The 14,471-nt window shown below is 41.3% G+C and overlaps 1 protein-coding gene across 1 annotated transcript in view; it reads left to right on the top strand.

The window, feature by feature from the left end:
* The first annotated feature begins 3,149 nt into the window (after positions 1-3,149).
* The window catches only part of LOC126291749 (MD-2-related lipid-recognition protein-like), a 100,269-nt gene continuing 88,947 nt past the window's right edge, over positions 3,150-14,471 (top strand). Inside the window, exon 1 of the mRNA XM_049985427.1 lies at positions 3,150-3,371. Within this exon, the coding sequence (XP_049841384.1) occupies positions 3,287-3,371 (85 nt within the window). The 5' untranslated portion in view covers positions 3,150-3,286. The remainder of the gene's footprint in view (positions 3,372-14,471) is intronic.

The raw sequence follows: 14,471 nt of genomic DNA, 5'->3' as shown, positions 1-14,471 counted from the left end.
CGTCGTGTGTTTGTTCGTTTAGCACCCTGTATATTTCGACTGTCACTGCATCCCTATTACAGACGGATTCTTTTCGTACGTGTCGTGGATTATTTATATATGTTGCGCAGACATTTTAACAGTATCCATTTGATACCTGGAATAAACCAGCTACGTAACTTTTAAGGGCAAGTGATATTGCATTCTGCTTATTTGCGATAGGTGTCATAGTTCAGATGCACTCGATTTTTGGTAGTTTTCGGTATGATACGGCACTTTATAGTGTTACAGAGCCTGCCGTACATTTTTGCAGTGATAGGGTTGCAAAACGACTTGACAGTACGCTAGTACTTTTGCAAGTGTCCGAAAAACACCGAATTTGCCACACATTAGCGATTATATCCCTACTAATTCGTCCTTTTTTTCTGCTATTTCTGCGTGTTTATTTTCTCGTTTTTGCGACCTAAAGCACAATTTTTCTTACTGGTGACACTTTAAAGTGTTTATTTAACGCATTTTGCGTACTGAGGAAGAAGGGGAAAAAAGAGGCGATCGTAGAATAAATGTAGTGCAAAGCAAATACAGTTAGTCATGTAACAGTCAGCCCATATAACACCATTAAGGGAAGTGGAAAGTGACACAAATGAAAGAGTTTGGGGATATGTTTACTAATATTTTACGCTTCTTAATCAAATGGTGAAGAAAATAAATTGCACGCAAAATACACCAAAGAAGATGAATGTGTACTTTGGTAAGCTACACTATTGTGTTTTTTATTTGATTTGTGCAGAAAATGTATTTAAGCTGAATGCAGAAATTAGTAGTAGGTGCTGTGGAAAATTAAAAATACTTGGTATAGCATCTACTGTCAACCACACACGTCCAAATTTTTCTCCGTCTCAACATTCCTCTTCAAAGTGTTTTGAACATACTTCGGAATATTTTGTGGGGACAAAATTACTCCTCCTCATTTTCTGGAGCCACATCTTTACTCGTTGTTCATCCATCGGGAAACTAAAATATAAATCACACATAATCATTCTCTATGTCCTAGACACACTTAACATGGTCTACTGTATCTTTATAGTAAACAAAAAGGTTTAGACACACACATTGTACGAAGACAATTACAGATTCCCACTCTATTGAAATTATCTGTCTCTCGTCTTTCGAATCTATATACATAGTCGACAAGTCACTGATAACTGCATGGAGGATAGTATTTGCTGAAACAACTAACCATTCCCTTTCCTGTTCCACTAGGAAGGTTACGAGAGGAAGCGATTGTTTGTAAGCTTTTGTACGAGCCGTAATATCTATTATATAGTTACAAAATCGTAGAAAATAGATCTACAGAATTAAGCCTTCATTATAATGCGTCTCGAAATTTTTGAACATAGTACTCATACCCATGAAAGGTTACTATACCTCCTTTCACATATTTTTCTTTGCGTCCGTAGCAACAACAGTAATTCACCATCGCTATTACACTATCAACAAACGGTGAAAACACAACAAAAACTCTTGATATTATAAACTTTAAACTCTGCGGAAAGCACACACGCACAGCGAAGTACCGAAAACACGTGACAATCCTGGTTTAATGTTGAGAACATGCGCAGAACGCAATGCTCAAAATGGTTCAAATGGCTTTGACAAGGGAACCTCGCCATCGCACCCCCCTCAGATTTAGTTGTAAGGTGGCACGGTGGATAGGCATTGAAAAACTGAACACACATCAACCGAAAAAACAAGAAGAAGTTGTGTGGAACTATGAAAAATATAAACAAAATATACAAATTGAGTAGTCCTTTGCAAGATAGGCAACATCAAGGTTTATACACGTTCAAGAGTGCCGTGGTCCCGTGGTTAGCGCGAGCAGCTGCGAAACGAGAGGTCCTTGGTTTAAGTCTACCCACGAGTGTAAATTTTACTTTCTTCATTTTCGCAAAGTTATGATCTGTCGTTCGTTCATTGACGTCTCTGTTCATTGTAATAAGTTTAGTGTCTGTGTTTTGGGCCGCACCGCAAAACCGTGCGATTAGTAGACGAAAGGACGTCCCTCTCCAATGGGAAACGAAAACATTTGATCGAAAGGTAATAGATCAACCGATTCCTTCACAGGAAAACACGTCTGATATATTCTATACGACACTGGTGACGGCATGTGCGTCACATGACAGGAATATGTTGTCGACCCACCTAACTTGTACACTTGGCAAATGGGTAAAAAGATTCTTGTACCTTGCCCGATTTAGGTTTTCTTGTGGATGCGATATTCACTCCCAAAAAAGTGATGAAAACTTAAGAGTTTGTCACATAAACTGCAACAAATGAATGCAACAGTTTCACAGTCGCACAGTTTTCCCTGTGCTCTGTCAAAACATGTTTTTAACGTTTTCAAATTTTTCCTGGCTATGTCCAAGAAAATCTGAACATGGCCTGGAATTTTGGAGAGCGAAGTTGATTATGTGTGAGTGCTTGAACTTTGATAATTGTCTGAAAACAAAACAAAAAATGAACTTTTCAGTCCAGGGTAGACTTGAGCCAAGGACCCCTCATTTTTCAGCTGCTCACGCTAACCACGGGACCACGGCACTCCTGAGCGTGTATTGACCTTGATGTAGCCTATCTTGCACATGAACTACTCAGTTTGTATATTTTGTTTATATTTTTCATAGTTCCACACAACTTCTTCCTGTTTTCTCGATTGATGTGTGTTCATTTTTTCAAGGCCTATCCACTGTGCCAACTTATAACTAAATCTGAGGGGGGTGCGATGGGGAGGTTCCCTTGTGAGCACTATGGGACTTAACATCTATGGTCATCAGTCCCCTAGAACTTAGAACTACTAAAACCTAACTAACCTAAGGACATCACACAACACCCAGTCATCACGAGGCAGAGAAAAATCCCTGACCTCGCCCGGAATCGAACCCGGGAACCCGGGCGCGGGAAGCGAGAACGCTACCGCACGACCACGAGCTGCGGACCGTTCTGCTCACTCCAGAGATATTTACTCTATGCCTACAACCCTTTCTGTATCTCGCTTCCCAAGGGGGATAAGACGCTGTTTGCTGACGTTGTATTTTCGACGCTGTAACCCCGCGACCTCCAGACTTTGGCCTCTCCGGAGCGCCAGCAGTGTACGGGCTGTTGTGGTCGCCGCGTTCGACTTGGCGGGCGATAGAGTGCTGCGTGACGTCACGGCGGGGTCAGGCGACCCTCGCCCCAGTAATCGGTTGTCCGCCCTGCAGCAGACTGCCAGAGCGTGCCACGCTGCCCACCGGACGAGAAGGGAGACAGGATGCTGCGATCCGCGACGTGTCTGCTGCTGCTGGTGGCCGCTTGCGTGGCCGAGGAAGTCACCTTCCGGAACTGCAACGAGAAAGGTGAGCCTCCGCGACCGTTCATTCACTTCCTGGAAGCCACGAATCGGTGGTAGGTGCGGTGTTTCCGGCTGTGGTGTACGGGAAGGTGTCGTCGTTGCGTGACTGTAGAAGGATACAAGATGACTCGGACAGCATTTGTGATTGGTGTAGAGCAGGGGTCTCCAAACAGCGGCCCGCGGGCCGAATCCGGCCCGCGAGGGCCGGCAAACCCGCCCGCGTTAGCTGGCCGGACATCCCCGGTATTCGGCCGCCAAATATTTGAGGTGGTACCTATACTGCCCTCTTCTCGATGTTATTCAATCTGTATATTGAGCAAGCAGTAAAGGAAACAAAAGAAAAATTCGGAGTAGATATTAAAATCCACGGAGAAGAAATAAAAACTTTGAGGTTCGCCGATGACATTGTAATTCTGTCAGAGACAGCAAAGGACTTGGAAGAGCAGTTGAACGAAATGGACAGTGTCTTGAAAGGAGGATATAAGATGAACATCAACAAAAGCAAAACGAGGATAATGGAATGTAGTCGAATTAAGTCGAGTGATGCTGCGGGAATTAGATTAGGAAATGAGACACTTAAAGTAGTAAAGGGGTTTTGCTATTTGGGGAGCAAAAAAACTGATGATGGTAGAAGTAGAGAGGATATAAAATGTAGACTGGCAATGGCTAGGAAAGCTTTTCTGAAGAAGAAAAATTTGTTAACATCGAGTATAGATTTAAGTGTCAGGAAGTCATTTCTGAAAGTATTTGTATGGAGTGTAGCCATGTATGGACGTGAAACATGGACGATAAATAGCTTGGACAAGAAGAGAATAGAAGCTTTCGAAATGTGGTGCTGCAGAAGAATGCTGAAGATTAGATGGGTAGATCACATAACTAATGAGGAAGTATTGAATAGGATTGAGGAGAAGAGAAGTTTGTGGCACAACTTGACCAGAAGAAGGGATCAGTTGGTAGGACATGTTCTGAGGCATCAAGGGATCACCAATTTAGTATTGGAGGGCAGCGTGGAGGGTAAAAATCGTAGAGGGAGACCAAGAGATGAATACACTACGCAGATACAGAAGGATGTTGGTTGCAGTAGGTAGTAGGAGATGAAGAAGCTTGTACAGGATAGAGTAGCGTGGAGAGCTGCATCAAACCACTCTCAGGACTGAAGACCAAAACAACAAACAACAACCTATACTGCCAACAATTGAGTTTCGAGGTCTATCGCGACCAGTACACCGCGGCATTGTCGGAGCTCTATCTTTACGAAGCGGTAGTTCATGGTTAAACTTGTGGCTATCCACAATAAACCGACAGGCCATTCTCCGTGCGATAGTGAAAAAAAAGAACGGTTAACAGACTAGATTGGCGAAAACATTTTAAGTAAAAAAATTCTTTGCATTTTATTCTACTCACGAGTCTGGTGCAAGTCTTTCAAATGGACGCCACTTGGCGACTAGCCTTAGTAATCAATCATTATGGAAGATGCTTCTTAAGCGAGGTTTCACTTTCTTTTGATTACGTTGTAAAATACATACAGGAAGTGCAGTGATATACTTTTATGTCGGTGAAATTCGCCAGATTAAATTACGCCAGAATTTCGGTCAGGTACGTCCACCAATCAAAATTATGTAATTAATTAAAATTCGTAGTTCGTTTCAGTGCTAGCTATTCCCACAACCTTAGATTTTTGCGATTTCATCTTTCCTTTAGCCTTACGTTACGTTGATCATGGAGTGCTAGGGTGCTTTAATCCCACTAGGTAGATCTTGGCCCTTATGACTTTGTGGAGGAGTCAATGTGGCCCGCAGACGGAAAAGTTTGGAGACAACTGGTGTAGAGAATGGCAGCTAACTCTAAATATAGATAAATGTAAATTAATGCGGATGAATAGGAAAAAGAATCCCGTAATGTTTGAATACTCCATTAGTAGTGTAGCGCTCGACACAGTCACGTCGATTAAATATTTGGGCCTAACATTGCAGAGCGATATGAAGTCGGACAAGTATGTGATGGCAGTTGTGGGGAAGGTGGATAGTCGTCTTCGGTTCGTTGGTAGAATTTTGGGAAGATGTGGTTCATCTGTAAAGGAGACCGCTTATAAAACACTAATACGACCTATTCTTGAGTACTGCTCGAGCGTTTGGGATCCCTATCAGGTCGGATTGAGGGAGGACATAAAATTAATTCAGAGGCGGGCTGCTAGATTTGTTACTGGTAGTTTTGATCATCATGCGAGTGTTACGGAAATGCTTAAGGAACTCGGTGGGAGTCTCTAGAGGAAAGGAGGCGCTCTTTTCGTGAATCGCTACTGAGGAAATTTAGAGAAACAGCATTTGAGGCTGACTGCAGTACAATTTTACTGCCGCCAACTTACATTTCGCGGAAAGACCACAATTATGAGATAAGAGAGATTAGGGCTCGTACAGAGGCATATAGGCAGTCATTTTTCCCTCGCTCTGTTTGGGAGTGGAACAGGGAGAGATGCTAGCTCTGGTACGAGGTACCCTCCGTCACGCACCGTATGGTGGATTGCGGAGTACGTATGTAGATGTAGATGAAGTCGTTTCACTCAGGACCTAGCAGACTGCCTCTCTTAGCCCTTCTTCTTACTTGAGCGAGTTAAAGGTCATTGTCCAGACAAAGAACCTCGATAAAGTCGCCTTTGAAGACTAGCTGTTAAGTACGAAACATTTGTTAATAATGAACGTAGCAGTCCGCAGCCGAGCACGTCGTGTAGAAGTATCTACATCTACATTATACTCCGTAAGTCACCTAATGGTGTGTGGGGAGGGTACTTTCGGTACCACTATCTGATCCCTCCAACCCTGTTCCACTCACGTATAGTGCGTGGAAAGAATGATCGTCGGTAAGCCACCGTATTGGCTCTAATTTTCTCCTCGTGGTCCATAGGCGAGATTTGTATGGGGGGAAGTAATATGATGTCCTAGTCCTCCTGAAAAGTGCTGTCGTCGCGCGGGATTAGCCGAGCGGTCTGTGGCGCTGCAGTCATGGACTGTGCAGCTGATCTCGGCGGAGGTTCGAGTCCTCCTTCTGGCATGTGTGTGTGTGTTTGTCCTTAGGATCGTTTAGGTTAAGTAGTGTGTAAGCTTAGGGACTGATGACCTTAGCAGTTAAGTCCCATAAGATTTCACACACATTTGAACATTTTTTTTTTTAAGTGCTGTCCCGAAATATCGATAGTAACTCTGTCCGTAATGCACAACTCCTCTCTTGTAACGTCTGCCAGCGGAATTTGTTTTTAGCATCTCCGTAATGCTCTCTCGCCAGCTAAACGATCCTGTGACGAAACGCGCCGCTCTTCATTGGATCTTCTCTATCTCCTCTATCAGTTCTACCTGATAGCGATGCCAAATACAAGAACAATATCTACATCTACACGGATACTCTGCAAATCACATTCAAGTGCCTGGCAGAGGGTTCACCGAACCACCTTCACAATTCTCTACTATTCCAATCTCGTACAGCGCGCGGAAAGAAAGAACACCGATATCATTTCGTACGAGCTCTGATTTCCCTTATTTTATCGTGGTGATCGTTTCTCCCTATGTAGTTCGGTGTCAACAAAATATTTCTGCATTCGGAGGAGAAAGTTGGTGATTGGAATTTCGTGGCAACGAAAAACGCCTTATTTTAATGATTTCCAGCCCAAATCTTGCGTCATTTCTGGGAACTCTCTCGCATATTTCGCGATAATACAAAACGTGCTGCCTTTCTTTGAACTTCTTCGAAGTACTCTGTCAGTCCTATCTGGTAAGGATCCCTCACCGCGCAGCAGTAATCTAAAAGAGGACGGACAAGCGTAGTGTAGGCAGTCTCCTTAGTAGGTCTGTTACATTTTCCAAGTGTCCTGCCAATAAAACGCAGTCTTTGGTTAGCCTTCCGCACAACATTTTCTGTGTGTTCTTTCCATCTTAAGCTGTTCGTAATTGTAATACTTAGGTATTTAGTTGGAAAAAAAACTGGTTCAAATGGCTCTGAGCACTATGGGACTTAACTGCTGAGGTCATCAGTCCCCTAGAACTTAGAACTACTTAAACCTAAATAACCTAAGGACATCACACACATCCATGCCCGAGGCAGGATTCGAACTTGCGACCGTAGCGGTCGCGCGGTTCCAGACTACAGCTCCTAGAACCGCTCGCCCATCCCGGCCGGCATTTAGTTGAATTTTCGGCTTTTGGAATCGGGCGGACGAGCGCCTTATAAGCCACTTTTTTCGTGGATGAGTTACATTTCCTTAAGATTCTCCTGATGAATCTGAGTCTGGTATCTGCTTTTCCCACTATCTGCTTTATACGGTCATTCCACTTAAAGTCGCTCTGGATAGTTACACCTAGCGGCAGACGCTGTCTCCAGCTGTTTGTCATCAACAGTGTAGCTGTACAGTAGTGTATTTCTTTTCCCATGTACCCGCAATACGTTACATTTATTTACGTTCAGGGCCAACTGCCAGAGTCTGCACCAGTCATCAATTCTCTGCAGGTCGTTCTGCAAATTCATACTAACTTCTGCTACTTTGGTATAGACAACTACATCATCTGCGAATAGCCTTATAGAGCATCCGTCGCTTTCTACTAGATCATTCATATATATTGTAAATACCAATGGTTCTATCACACTTCCCTGTGGTACCCCGTAAATTACCTTTACATCCGTCGATTTTGTTCCGTTAAGAGCGGCGTGTAGAGTTCTATTTACAAGAAAGTCTTGAATCCAGTCGCAAGTCTGCTCAGATACTCCGCAAGCTCGTATTTTTTTCATTAAACGGCAATGCGTGACGGTGCCAAATGCGTTACTAAAATCAAGGAACAAGGCATCAACCTGCGCTGCGGATATCATGGAGAAACAGAGCGAGCTGAGTTTCTCAGGATCTCTGTTTGTGGAATCCATGTTGATATGTATAGGGGAGATGTTCATTTTCCAAAAACGTCATAATTTTTAAGCGTAAAAGATGTTTCATAATTCTACAACAGATTGAAGTCAACGATATAGGTCGGTAATTGTGTGGATCTGTCTTACGGCCTTTCTTAAAAACGGGAATGACCTGCGCTTTTTTCCAGTCGATAGATAACTTTCGTTGCTCAAGCTATCTACGATAAATTACTGCTAAAAGGGGAACAAGTTCTCTCGCATAATCTCTATAGAATCTTATAGGTATCTTATCTGGTGCTGATGCCTTTCCACTACTAAAAACTGTAGCTCAGATAGTTCAGATCTGGCTATATTCCGTCCATACTAAGAATAAACCTCATGTAAACATTACATTTATGTATTCTTCTGCGTTTGCTGGAACCTCATTGGATTTCGGTTCATGTGGAGCAGGATCCAATCTGTCTCGAGTACAGTCAAGTACGATAATGAGGATACGTTATGTGCTGTACGTTACGCGTACATCGACTCTGAGATAATACGGTACAACAGCTTTACCGGCGCATTTGACTTGGAAAGCACTGGCCAGTCACCTGGTCCAACTATAATGCCGTGCTGTGAACAGTTGTAGTACAGACATAGAAAGAGACGATCAGAGAACAATATAGTCTCGAAAGTCATTTAATTTTTGAACAGATGGAAATAAAGCCCAAACTCAGGTGAAACGCTTCTCAGGTGACCTGAAGGAAAAGATGCTCTCGAACTTAGTTAACATAGTACTGTAAATAAAAGGGAGAGGATGAAAATTCATGACTTTAATAAGAATAATTTTTCTGCAGGAGCTATGTGCGGCGTGAAAACGCACTGCTGGGATTTCACCATGTAGTTAAATATTGAAGCCACTGAAGGTATTACAGTCAGTCGTCTGATAATCTCTGAACTTCTTCCATATCGGACTCCGAGGAAAGTGGTACATTTCAGCACTGCTGCGCTGATACTGAGGCGATCAACAACAGAATCCCAAGCCACCACATTTCCTCCTCCTCCTCTTCTATGACGTGCCATTCTGCATTTCGCGATCCTTCGGCAGTGACATGTCATAAAGCTTCGTGCATTAGTTACATTAAGTTTGGCAGCTTAAATTTATTATTTCTCGCGACAAATCCCATAACTTGGTTACAGGTCAATTCTACTGTGTTCAGATAATAGTGGTACGGTCACAACTGTAAAAATACAGTATTTGTGCAGTGTACTCGACTCCGTGAAAATTCTTGTTCCCTTGTTTCTACGACGCTTATCACTCTGGCTCCTGTGAGACCACTTCTGTCCTACAAAACAGTGGGCATATTCAAACAAAGAGTATTTGATTTTTCATTTCTCTCCAAAACATTTAAATGTGTAATGTTTTCTTAACTTCAAAATCTTTAACAATCTTTTTTAATATAACTGTAATTAAGAATGTGTATTTGCACTGAAAACCAGAATTCTGCTTGTGATATGTAATTAGAAACTAGAAGACGTGCATTTATCTCGAAAAAATGATGGTTAAACATAAGTTAAATACAACATATTTGATAAATTTTATATTACATGATTTAGATATTGAAACCGAACTTTCAGTAGATCACAACTAGTTTCGAACTGCAGCCCACCCATTCGGTTATCATCCTACGAATCTACCGATGTTGTTGTTGTTGTTGTGGTCTTCAGTCCTCTGGCTCTCCATGCTACTCTATCCTGTGCAAGCTTCTTCATCTCCCAGTATCTACTGCAACCTACATCCTTCTGGATCTGCTTAGTGTATTTATCTCTTGGTCTCCCTCTACGATTTTTACCCTCCACGCTGCCCTCCAATGCTAAATTTGTGATTCCCTGGTGCCTCAGAACCTGTCCTACCAGCCGGTCCCTTCTTCTTGTCAAGTTATGCGACAAACTCCTCTTCTCCCCAATTCTATTCAATGACTACCCATTAGTTATGTGATCTACCCACCCAATGTATACATGCCTACACTCCATACAAATACTTTCAGAAACGACTTCCTGACACTTAAATCTATACTCGATGTTAACAAATTTCTCTTCTTCTGAAACGCTGTCCTTGCCATTTCCAGTCTACATTTTATATCCTCTCTACTTCGACCATCATCAGTTATTTTGCTCCCCAAATAGCAAAACTCCTTAACTACTTTAAGTGTCTCATTTCCTAATCTAATTCCCGCAGCATCACCCGACTTAATTCAACTACATTCCATTATCCTCGTTTTGCTTTTGTTGATGTTCATCTTATATCCTCCCTTCAAGACACTGTCCATTCCGTTCAACTGCTCTTTCAAGTCCTTTGCTGTCTCTGACAGAATTACAATGTCATCGGCGAACCTCAAGGTTTTTATTTCTTCTGCATGGAATTTAATAGCTACTCCGAATTTTTCTTTTGTTTCCTTTACTGCTTGCTCAATATACAGATTGAATAATATCAGGGAGAGGCTAGAACCCTGTCTCACTCCCTTTCCAACCAGTGCTTCCCTTTCATGCCCCTCGACTCTTATAACTGCCATCTGGTTTCTAATCTACCGATTACGCTACGAATATAATTAAATTACCGCCTCGTATATTTAGTACATTGTGATTCTCGAAAAATGTCATAGCCGATTTTTCTCTGTGATGTTGTGAAAAACATTAGGAACAACTTATTTTTAGCCATCAACGGTGTTCCGCGCGCGTCTTGTACTACGAAGCACGAGGCTGTGTCATCCATTTCCGCGTCACATACAAACAGCGGGACAATCAGAGCACAAGTAGCGCTTACTGAGACTGTGACTCTACACGAATTTTTAAATAAAAATAACGTAGCTGAAGTATGATTAAGAAAAACAGAATGTTTTCAAGTTTCATTTACAGTGACATAGTAATAAGATATCCAAACATAGTTAGACCTACTTCCAAGAGCGGAACAACATCAGCGTACGAGAGTTATGGCTGCTGACCAATCTCGCGTCTGTGTTTGTCAGGTTTATCATTATGATGAATGGAGTATAGTACACATCTTTTTTACTTTTAAATTCTGTATTTATTTACAAATATAAATTTTAATTAACAAATATTCAATCGTAATTTTTCAATGAAGTTACGTCCCTTTTATTTTAATTACGGTACTGGTCTTATGGATATAAATAAAAAAATTTATATAGATATGTGAAATGCTTCATTGTTAAATGAAAAATATATGTAAATCAATAATATTGTACAATTTCTAGAGATAAAAAATACTTTATTTTCTTCTTCTTTTGCTCCTCTTATGTCATCTGTATATTTTTGACAAAATTACACTTAAATCGTTTATTTCTTGTTGATTACATAGGATTCGGCATATGTGGTATTTTCAAGTGTTTCTGTTGACATTGCATCTATATATAATTTTATTCTACGTCTAGGTAATAGTACTATGAAGCTTTATCTTATATTTGTGTCTAAATGGAGTAATGTCTATGAAACATCTTGGAACGTAATTTCTTTTGTATACTATGTTGTTAACACAGGTCACGTATTTACTTTCTATAGAAGAATTATAGTGAAATTTCACACTTTTTAGTTATAATATCATATATCACGGAAATGTCAATTATAAGATTATAGATCGTTTTAGTGTCAATCTTATAGCTGCCAAAAAAATGAAATTTCACTATTATTCTTCTATAGAAAGTTATACAAGACCTATGCTATCAACACAGTCCATAAAAGAAATTATATTTCAAGATGTTTTATGGACATCACTCCATTTAGATGTAAATATAAGATAAGCTTCCATAGTACTATTACATACAAGGAGAATAAAGTGATATAGGCTATACATTTAATGTGAGCAGGAACACCTAAAAATGGCACAAATGCCGAAACATGCTTGTCGTGAACCTATATAATCAAAAAGAAATAATTTTGCAACTATTTTTTCCAAAAGTATGAAGAAGATTTTATTTTGTATTTGACGTCTCGAATTTTTAATTTTGTCTATAAAAGACATAAAGTCTCTGTATGAGCCTACGACCATTGTCACTGGTCGGGAAGATTCTCCGTCTTGATCACTATTACCATTTTTAGGGCTCTGTACTTCAACCGGTAGAAACGGGACCCTTACAGGATGACTTCGTTGCCTGACTGTTAATAACTCTTTCTCTCAGGAAAGGGGAGACGTATCAAGCTGAAAGTCGTGTCACATTTCTAAGGCCTACAACCCCTTTGCGGCATAAAACATTTAAGCCTGAAAGTCAATGCAATCAAAACATGCAGCCATTTATGTCACATGTGTTGATATGTTGCCCTTATCGATATCGATGACGGGCAAAAATTGTCGACATTCTCGATTTTCGGGATGCATAATTAATTATGTGCCCGAGTCCCTCTCGCACTTATTCGGGTTTCTTTTGTTTTCCAATAATACACCTTAACACGTTTTGGCCACAGCCATCCTCGGAATTTGTCCAACAATTAATAGAATAACTGAGAAGCAGTTTTTCTATAAATATTACAGTAACACATATACAGGATAAAACTAAACAGTGTCACCTTTAAAAATCCCGATGCCCTGGCAGTTCGCATGTATGCTTGTACCGTAGAGTAGTGCTGTCTAGTGAGGGAGCCTACATTAAATAACGGTATGTGGCCGTTAGGTGGCGTTAAATGAAAATAGATGTGTCAAAGTTAATATTCAAATTAATATCAACAAGATTTTTGTGGTATTAAGCAGACAGTAATTTTATAAAAATAGTGTGCAAAAATAATAAAATGGTGAAATTTGACGATGAAAAACATTTAAGATGTGGCTTAGAAGTATACAGGGCGAAGATTAACGTAACTTCCAAGGTAAGTATTAAGTACGTGAAAACGCTTTCATCCCTTTGTCTTTTTCTAAAATTTAAACCTTATGGCTTCATTATTTAAAATACACAGGGAGGATGCTAAAATGTGAACATAAAAAATGGGAACGTCGTCATTTTGCGGCTGTAGTGTTTACTTCTGGTGTTGACATAGCAAGCTTGGCCCTATTCGCTATATATGAACATTTTAATGTCCTTCCTATGTATTTTAATAATAAAGGCAACCTATTTTATATTTCATAACCTGAAGCCTACTTCATAACCTGCTGAAGCCTACATCCATCTGAATCTCGTCAGATGTTGTTCTCCCTCTACAATCTATAACCCCCCCCCACACACACACTTACTTCCATCACCAAACTGACGAGTCGTTCATGTCTCAGGCTGTATCCTGTCAAGCGATCCCTTCTTCTGCCACAAATTTCTTTTTACACATTAGATTCAGCACTCTCTCTTTAGCTGTTTGATCTACCCGTCCAATTTTCAACATTCTTCTGTGGCAGAATCGTTCGAAAACTGTTATTCTCTTCTTGTCTGAACTGTTCATCGTCCACGTTTCACTTCCGTAAAAAGCTACACTGTAGAGTCCTACCTTCAGACAAGACTTCCTAACACTTTAATTTATGTTCTATGAACATACTTTTATACTTTTCTCAAATGGTTCAAATGGCTCTGAGCACTATGGGACTTAACATCTGAGCTCATCAGTCCCCTAGGACTTAGAACTACTTAAACCTAACTAACCTAAGGACATCGCACACATCCATGTCCGAGGCAGGATTCTAACCTGAGACCGTAGCGGTCGCGCGGTTCCAAACTGAAACGCCTAGAACCACTCTGCCACACAGGCCGGCAAATACTGTTCTGAAATTATTATCTTGTAGTTGCCTATTTGCATTTTGTATCCTATCTATTTATTTGTTGTTCTTAAAATCATGGGTATATGTGGTACCTTAAGAGTGGAGTTGCCAACGGCCTTGCCGCCGTGGTAACACCTGTTCCCGTCAGATCTCCGAAGTTAAGCGCTGTCGGGCTGGGCTAGCACGGGGATGGGTGACCATCCGGTCTGCCGAATGCTGTTGCCAAGCGGGGTGCACTCAGCCCTTGTGAGGCAAACTGAGAAACTACTTGACTGAGAAGTAGCGGCTCCGGTTTCATAAACCTACATACGGTCGGTGCGTTGACCACATGCCCCTCCATACCAACATCCAGTGACGCCTGTGGGCTGAGGATGACACGGCGGCCGATCGGTTCCGTTGGGCCTTGATGGCCTGTTCGGGCGGAGGTTAGTTTAGTTTAAGAGTGGAGGTGATGGCAATTTGATGCGAACGTGATAGGGTGGGGGCAGACGG

The sequence above is a fragment of the Schistocerca gregaria genome, chromosome 9, assembly GCF_023897955.1.
Source record: "Schistocerca gregaria isolate iqSchGreg1 chromosome 9, iqSchGreg1.2, whole genome shotgun sequence".
Classification (NCBI taxonomy): Eukaryota; Metazoa; Arthropoda; class Insecta; order Orthoptera; family Acrididae; genus Schistocerca; species Schistocerca gregaria.
Note: the sequence above shows the minus strand (reverse complement) of the source record. Positions and strands in the feature narration are given on the sequence as shown.